Source organism: Suncus etruscus, chromosome 9 (assembly GCF_024139225.1).
Source record: "Suncus etruscus isolate mSunEtr1 chromosome 9, mSunEtr1.pri.cur, whole genome shotgun sequence".
NCBI lineage: Eukaryota > Metazoa > Chordata > Mammalia > Eulipotyphla > Soricidae > Suncus > Suncus etruscus.
Genome location: NC_064856.1, coordinates 54,221,436 through 54,230,870, shown reverse-complemented (window position 1 = coordinate 54,230,870; position 9,435 = coordinate 54,221,436). Strand labels below are relative to the sequence as shown.

Here is a 9,435-nt window from a genome sequence, read left to right as displayed (position 1 = left end):
AGTTCAGCTGAGCAAAGTGCATATGCTCATTACATGTGGAAGTCATGACATGGTAATGACAACAACTGTAGGGAAGTCCTTTTAGCCAGAAATTGAAATGGAGTACAATGACCATACTACAGAAATTCTCAGCAAGGATAATTTTGTCTATGACAGTGTGTTATCTTAGTGAATAGCAGATAGATACGCATTAAGCAAAAGTCATGGCAGGAAGAACCAAGGATTTTAGCGCATAGGTGGAATGGGCATAGAACATTCACAAAAGTAAATATCACCATAGTGAAACCACAAAATTGCCAGAATTTTTTTGCACAGTGATGGAACTGAAAGCCAGAACAGTGAATAAGAGAAGGAAACAGAAGAAACACAAATTCATGAAGTCCATGTTTTTCACAATGATCAGGATGAGAGCAATATTTCCAGTCAGTGCTTGCAGATGCATAGAACAAAAGGGTACAGCATCCTTAGCCCCTTGAATGGAAACCTTGATTAGTTGGCCACAATGCTTTTTGAATGACCTCAAGCTTCCTAAGCATTACTTCAATAATCCCCAAAGTAATAAATATATAATACATTTTAAAGTATTATATTTTATACCCTATGACTCTAATAATTTAAAAATTATTTTTAAACTTTATCTATAAACAAAATCCTAAAGTGCAGATTTGGATTGAGTATAATAAAATTCTCCTATATTCTTGGTTTATCATTTAATATAATTTACCTCATGATAGTGATACTATTCCAGAACCATATGTTCCTTTGGATTTATCCTAGAGACACTAAAAGAGCCAAAGAAACCGGGGAAGGGGGGCATGTAAACTCTGCTCAACTGGGAGGAGAGGACTTGTTGGAAGGAGAGACCTTGCCTTTGCAAATATTTCTGAGTCACCCCTAGGAATAGAGAGCACACAGTTTCCACTGAGAGACATTATTCAGATTTTATTCTCAAAGGGTTTGACAGACTGATATTATGCCTTTCCATGCACCCTTCCTCTTACTAGAACCTGAGAGAGCAAGAGCACCTATGCACTATGGTATGTGAAGAGTCTTCTGTCTTAGGTCTTGAACTAACCTGGGGAAAACAGTTCATTCTTTATGAAATCCCTGAAGACAAGATGGAGCATTATATTGTAGCTGTTATTGATCTATGAATTTGTCATATATATCTTCTAGTTCAATATCCTAGCACCCTAAAATTTCTTCCTGGATTTGTTTTTTTCCTGGCCTGATTCTCCACATTTTCATATAATTCCTCCTATGTCTTTAAACCCCACACCCCATTTCTCTGTCATTTTCTCTAGCCTTAAAATATTTCTGTTTAAAAATTTAGTATTAATTTTCTTTCTTCACTTTGGTTTGGCTTGAAAATAAAAAATAAATAAGAAACAAAGATGAACACTGAGTTATACTCTATTATTTTAATTAGACTAGGTAACAGAGTAAAATTAAATCTATTCTATAATATCAGGTTTTAAGCTAAGAAAATTTAAAACTTGCTATTGGTGAAATATGACACATTAAAATAAGATTCAGAATGAGGTGTTCACTTATAGGTGACCCCCATGCATCTTCTTAGGCCCATTTCTCTAAAATCCCACCTCAGTTTAATTGTGTAAAATAAATGGTAGCTCCTTACCTTGTCAAGGCCTTATTTGTGTTATCTTGACTTCTGGAAATGCAAAACTACTGGCCAGTATTGTTACACTGTAGTAACAGTGTTTGAAATTTTGTCCCAAACTTGTATTTCTGCAAGTGAATTTCTCTCTGATTGCTAATTATTATGTTCAGTAAAATATTTTGGGTTTTTTTGTACATTTTTTTGTTTTTGTTTTTTGTTTTTGGGCCACACCCAGCAGTGCTCAGGGGTTACTCCTGGCTATCTGCTCAGAAATAGCTCCTTGCAGGCACGAGGGACCATATGGGATGCCGGGATTCAAACCAACCACCTTAGGTCCTGGGTTGGCTGCTTGCAAGGCAAACACCGCTGTGCTATCTCCCCGGCCTCAAATATTTTGTTTACTACAGAAAAATTATACTCAAAAAGCATGAGAAAAAATACATTTATTGATTGTGGGAAATTTTACTAAAGTGTTAGCAATTACCCAAGTGTTAGAAGAGGCAGAGAGAATCTAGCACCTAATCAACAAAATTAGTAGATGAAGTAATTTACCACAGGATTGGAATAAACCAGAAAAATATAACAAACATTTTCTAGTTTTTCAAATGTTTTCCAGTTGGGCAAAATAAATTTATCTTGAGGGGAATAAGAAATAAGTGCCTATTGAGAAGAAATCATATAGTAGTTCAAATACTGATGGAAAAACAAAAGAAAAAGAAACCTAGAGATGAAGGCATAAAGGTGTTAATAGAAATTGGAAAGCAAAGTAATTTTTTGTCCTCAGAGTTTTTACAGCTGTTTACTTTTGTAACTTTGAATTCTGATGTATCTACCTTAAGATTTATCATCTTAAATTAGAGAGAGCATAAAATTACTCACTGTGGGAAGACAGACACAAAGAAAAAGATGCTGATTTCTGACAATGAAAGTAGCTATCTTCACTGATGTGATTTGACCAGTATTCCCGGAGGAGGCATCACTAACCTTGAGTGTTAAGAAGATAAATTGAAAGGGTATGTTTATGCACTCTGTAAGGCTCTGAGACAGCACTGTCATTTTTTTTTGGATCACAACAGATTAATCCCTAGAAGTATCTTCACATACAAGGGAAAAAATAATATTTAAAAGTAGGTTGATTTAGCACTAACCATATGTCATTTTAGAAAAATAATACTGAAAAGATGGTTTGACTGAAGAATCTGTATTTGATCATTTGATTATGATTGAAAAAAACAATGATTTATATACTATTGTAAGTCATGGAAACACAATTAAAATTTTATATGAAATAAAATAAATATAAAATAACAAAAATGATGACATTAATGGCTTCTAATTTAACAGTCACATTTTTATATATAACTTCATAAAATATCAGCCTATTCCAGGTTAGAAAATGAAATAGAAAGGCAAGAGGATTTATTATGGAAGTAGTTATTATCATAAAGAAATATAATTTCTTGGGTCTTAAAACTATGAATATAGGTGAAAAAAGTCTGTTGATGGGTCACTTTGGGAATAGACTGTTTATGGAATGTTGATTTAATGTAGGAGGTTAAAGAAGAAGAGAATTAGAATGATGTTTGTATTTTGTATTTTGTATTTAAATTTTAGGTGTATGGTTATATTATTCAAGGAAATGACAAACTCAGTTGAGACACAATTCTGTGGCCTATTCTGCAGTCATTTCTCTAAAAATGATCATTTTTGAACTAAATCACTAAACAAGCATATTAATTTAAAATATTTAAGGTAGAATAGCAGTTTAAACAAATAAAGCACTATAAATAAAATGTCTAGAAGAATAAAAATTGCTTATAAATGTGTCTATTGAGGATACTTTGATAAATGCTTAGAAAGTTATATCTATATCTATATCTATCTCTATCTATATATATTTATTGGTTTTTGGGTCACACCCTGTGATGCTCACAGGTTACTCCTGGCTATGCACTCAAAAATCGCTGCTAAACTTGGGGGACCATATGGGACGCCGGGGATTGAACCCAGGTCCGTCCTGGGTCAGCCGCATGCAAGGCAAATGCCCTATCGCTGTGTTATCGCTCCTGTCTCATGGATAGATATATTTCTATCCACCGGTCTTCTAATTGGTAATGGAATTGAATAATTAAAATACTATTGCAGAAAGGAAGCTGTGAGCTTTTATTAAGAAAATTGTTATTGGGCCCAGAGAGATAGCACAGCGGCGTTTGCCTTGCAAGCAGCCGATCCAGAACCTAAGGTGGTTGGTTCGAATCCCGGTGTCCCATATGGTCCCCTGTGCCTGCCAGGAGCTATTTCTGAGCATACAGCCAGGAGTAACCCCTGAGCACTGCCGGGTGTGGCTCAAAAAACAAACAAACAAACAAACAAACAAACAAACAAAAAAAAAGAAAATTGTTATTAAAATGAAAGAAGAGAAAATGCAGAAGTTTATTTTATGAATATGTAGAATGAATAGGAAAAAGAATAGTCAATGAAATAAAAATCATAGCATTTTACCTTAGATATTGAACCAGTTATTGCCATAGATGAACAATGGAGAGGGTTATTGGGCCATGAAAATGAGAGTGGACATGGTGAAAATAGGCAAAGCCCTAAAGAACAGTTGTGGATGGTGTTAGTACTGGGAGAATCAATACATTCAGTACATTTCTGAATCTATTATAAATGGCGATGAAATGCATTGGGGGACAAAGCTTCTTAGTGAAGGACTGTGGAATTTATGAAAATGATAAATATTTTGTGTATACTCTGGATAAAAGTGTATGTTGGTCTTTTTTACAGAATAGTGGCTATTCAATCTATGCAATATTTCAACATGGACGGCAATCTACACAATAGCTCAGACTTGCCTTATTTCATCCTTACAGGACTCCCAGGACTGGAGACCTATGAACACTGGATATTTCTGCTTCTTGGTTCACTTTATTTTGTCTCCATTGTGGGAAACACCCTTATCCTTTTCATTGTCAAGGAGGAGCAGAGTTTACATCAGCCTATGTATTATTTCTTATCTCTGCTCTCGGTGAATGATATTGGAGTGTCCCTATCCACTCTGCCCACAGTGCTGGTCACATTTTGCTTCCATATAAGGAAGCTAAATTTTGGTTTATGCATGGCTCAGATGTTTTTCATTCATTTTTTCTCTGTCTTGGAGTCAGGGATCCTGCTAGTCATGAGCTTTGACCGTTATGTGGCCATTTGCAATCCATTGCGTTATGCTACAGTGCTCAGTGATGCTCGAGTGATACGCATGGGCATATCTGTTATAATCCGCAGCTTCTGTGTGGTTTTTCCGTTACCTGTACTCCTGAAGAGGTTGCCATTCTGCAAGGCGAACATACTTTCCCATGCCTACTGTCTACATCCAGATCTGATACGGCTGCCCTGTGGGGACATCACAATCAATAGTGTTGTTGGTCTAACTGTTGTCATCTCGACCTTTGGTTTGGACTCTGCTCTCATTCTCCTTTCTTACGTTCTCATACTTCGTTCTGTACTTGCTATTGCATCAAAGGAGGAACGGTTAAAAACACTCAATACATGTGTGTCACATATGTGTGCTGTGCTCATCTTTTATGTACCTATGGTTAGTGTGTCCATGGTTGTTCGTTTTGCACGTAATGCCCCAGAATATGTGCACACTCTCATGTCCCTTATGTATCTCTTTGTACCCCCCATGCTCAACCCTCTTATCTATTCCATCAAAACTAAAGAAATTCGTAGGAGGCTTTTCAGAATACTACTGAGAACCAAGTTTTAAGGGACAAGAAAGTCAAAAGATGAAATACCAGAGGATATTTACTGTTACTACATAAATTTGAATTTTAAAGATTCGCTTTGGTAAAGATTTTCAAATATCTATTTTATTTTATAATTCATTGGAATTTATACTTTTTCATGTTTAATTATGAACTGACATATATAGAAGTTAAAATCACCAGGTTTTGGTAATAAAGTAGGTAACAATTCCACACAAAAATGTATAAAAAACGCAACATTTTACTTCTTTTGAAATTCAGAAATTCATAAATAAGTAAAAGAATATTTAGTCACTGTTTCTGATATTAGAGCTTAAATTTAATCTTAATGAACATAAGCATGGCTTACTGATAAAACTCTTGCCTTGCATATTCAATGATATACAATGTCCCTTAGCTTAATGCACCATTCTGTTACACTTGATCTTAGCCAAAAAGCCAAGAAGTGATTAATGCACCATTCTGCAAGAAAAATGAATTGGGATCATTTATTATAATGGAATATAGTGTACTCATAAATAATAATTAATGGATAAAGGATTTTTATCAAGTATAATTTGGCTCAGACAGCTTTGCATTTTATTAGTTGATAAACTACATATTATTTTCCATAGTGGATATATGAGACTATTTCTTTCTTATTGCAGCATGCAATGATATTAATATTTTCATAACTAGTTTTTACAGTATATGGGACTGTTCTATTTCTTTTGCAATGAGCAATGGTATTAATTTTTCACTACACTTTTTTTCTTTACAAATATGAAATTTATTTTGATGAGCATGATTTTATTTTGTTTTATTGCAGTATGGAGTTTGTGCCATAACAAAGTGTAGGGGCTATTCTTGACTCAGGAATGATTTCTGACAATGCTCAAATAAACGTCTGTAGTGCAGGATATGCAAGGCAAGCAACTTCCTGTATCTCGAGTCTTATTGGGTTTTCAGTATGTGCTTCATGTCATTTGTTACTGAATTTAATAATTCACAAATTGACAATTTGTCTTTTTAAAAAAAAATGCCTTTTCAGTTCCTTAGTATCTTAAGGAAAATAGTGTCCTTAAAATAGAATATGTATTGAAAAATATATATTATGCCAATTATTAAAATATTAAAGAGTCATACATCTTGAGTTATTTAATTATAGAACATTTTTTAGCATTCTCTTATTACTTGACTTCTCTCTTTTTGTTTTCTTCACTTCCAAAATAGCAAAACAGATTTTGTATTATTTTTGGTCTCTAATGTATTTGTGTGAATTCATGGACTATAAAAGTTCTATATTATCCTTTGCAAAAGCTGGCTCCCTGTGTGTGACACCAGGCGGGGAAAATCCGCGAAAGTACACCGGCCCAGTGGGGCTCAGCTGTGAAAGACTGTGAGTGTGACCTGTCTATGTCTGTCTACTGTCCTCTTGCGTGAAACTCTTGCGAGTGGGGCAAAAAGAGCCTCCAGAAACCTCGCTCGCCCAGACGCCATTTTCAGGGAGGGACTTTAGAGCATAAAAACCGGCTATCCTTTGCAAAAGCTGGCTCCCTGTGTGTGACACCAGGCGGGGAAAATCCGCGAAAGTACACCGGCCCAGTGGGGCTCAGCTGTGAAAGACTGTGAGTGTGACCTGTCTATGTCTGTCTACTGTCCTCTTGCGTGAAACTCTTGCGAGTGGGGCAAAAAGAGCCTCCAGAAACCTCGCTCGCCCAGACGCCATTTTCAGGGAGGGACTTCAGAGCATAAAAACCGGCTATCCTTTGCAAAAGCTGGCTCCCTGTGTGTGACACCAGGCGGGGAAAATCCGCGAAAGTACACCGGCCCAGTGGGGCTCAGCTGTGAAAGACTGTGAGTGTGACCTGTCTATGTCTGTCTACTGTCCTCTTGCGTGAAACTCTTGCGAGTGGGGCAAAAAGAGCCTCCAGAAACCTCGCTCGCCCAGACGCCATTTTCAGGGAGGGACTTCAGAGCATAAAAACCGGCTATCCTTTGCAAAAGCTGGCTCCCTGTGTGTGACACCAGGCGGGGAAAATCCGCGAAAGTACACCGGCCCAGTGGGGCTCAGCTGTGAAAGACTGTGAGTGTGACCTGTCTATGTCTGTCTACTGTCCTCTTGCGTGAAACTCTTGCGAGTGGGGCAAAAAGAGGCTCAGAGGAGCACGGCCGCTCCGCTTCGCTACGCGGCCGTGCACTCTTTCTAAGGAAAGAACTCCATTGCAACAAGAAGGAAAAATCACACTAAGAACGGCGCTATATCACAGAAGCAAACATTTCTCTCTGGACTGTCTTCTCTGTTGCATGCTCGGGCCTAAGATTTGACCCAGTGTGAGGCTTCATCCACGGAGGACTCCCCTCCCTTAGAGGCAAGTCAGCCCATCCAGAAAGGGAGGAGCCAGAGGAGTGTGCCGCCTACATCATATAGACAATGAATACCACTACAACACGTAGAAAAACCCACAATACAAATGTGACAATGGGGAAACAGCGCAGGCCAGCATCAGACATAGAGAATGAAGATGACAATTCTGAGGACCAGATAATGACTGAACAACTAATCAACCTCTCAGATAAGGACTTTAGACTAGCAATATGGAAGGTGCTCAACAGACTCCAAGAAACCATGGATCGAGTTGAACAGAACACTAATAAGAACCAAGAAAATATGAAGGCAGAAATGACAAAACTCCAAACTGAAATAACATGTCAACTAACAGGCCTGAAAAACTCAGTAAACGAAGTGAATGACAAAATGGATAAGCTCTGGGACAGGGTATCAGAAGCTGAGAATAGACTTGGTGCTGTGGAAGATGAGATACATAACAATTCCATACAGCAGGAGAGATTGGACAAAAAACTTAAAGCAAATGAGCAGACAATGGAAAAATTAGTCAAAGAATGGGAACAGACGAAAATAGAAGTTTATGATAAGATCAACAGAAACAACTTAAGAATCATTGGAGTCCCAGAGACCCAGGAAGAAAATTTCCAGGAAGAATCAATGGTCAAGAACATCATTAAAGAGAAACTTCCAGAGCTAAAGAATATATGTGATCAAATCCTGCATGCCCGAAGAGTACCAACCAAAAGAGACCCCAGAAAAACCACCCCAAGACACATCCTAGTCACAATGACAAATCCCACAGATAGAGACAGAATTCTGAAACCAGCAAGATCAAAAGGGGAAATCATGTTCAAGCAAGCTTCCCTGAGATTTACAGCAGACCTGTCACCAGAAACGCTCAATGCCAGAAAGCAGTGGTGGGATATTGTGACAAGACTGAATGAAATGAATGCTTCACCCAGAATACTATACCCAGCAAAACTCACTTTCCGGTTTGATGGAAGAATACATGGTTTCACAGACAAAAAACAGCTCAGAAACTTCATAGACACAAAACCAGTCTTAAGAGAAAAACTGAAAGACCTAATCTAAGACAAGACTACCCAAAAGACACACCAAATTTTGAAATAAAGATGGCGTTAAATCCCAGGACAATTCTTTCTCTCAACGTCAATGGACTAAATGCACCAGTTAAGAGACACAGAGTGGCTAAATGGATCAAAAAACTCAATCCAACCTTCTGCTGCCTACAAGAAACGCACCTGAATAGTCAGAACAAACATAGACTCAAAATAAAAGGCTGGAGAAAAGTTATCCAAGCAAACAACACCCATAAAAAAGCTGGAGTGGCCATACTAATATCAGATAATGCAAACTTTATACTCAGGAAGGTTGTAAGGGACAAAGACGGACATTTTATATTAATCAAGGGGTACGTAGAGCAGGAAGAATTCACTCTCCTAAACATATATGCACCGAATGAGGGGCCAGCAAAATATTTAATACAACTGTTGACAAATCTGAAAAATAATATCAACAACAACACAATAATTGTGGGGGACCTTAACATGGCTTTGTCAACACTGGACAGGTCAACCAGACTGAAACCCAACAAGAATATACTAGACCTGAGGAGAGAAATGGAAGAAAAAGGCCTAGTGGATATATATAGGACACTCCATCCCCAGAAACCTGGATACACATTCTTCTCCAATGTACAT

At 37.4% G+C, this 9,435-nt stretch overlaps 1 protein-coding gene across 1 annotated transcript; it reads left to right on the top strand.

Annotated features, from left to right (window-relative positions):
- The first annotated feature begins 4,442 nt into the window (after window positions 1-4,442).
- Window positions 4,443-5,387, top strand: LOC126018237 (olfactory receptor 51I2-like). Its single transcript, XM_049780381.1, has one exon. The coding sequence runs from the start codon at window positions 4,443-4,445 to the stop codon at window positions 5,385-5,387; it is 945 nt and encodes a 314-aa protein (XP_049636338.1).
- The last annotated feature ends 4,048 nt before the right edge of the window (window positions 5,388-9,435 follow it).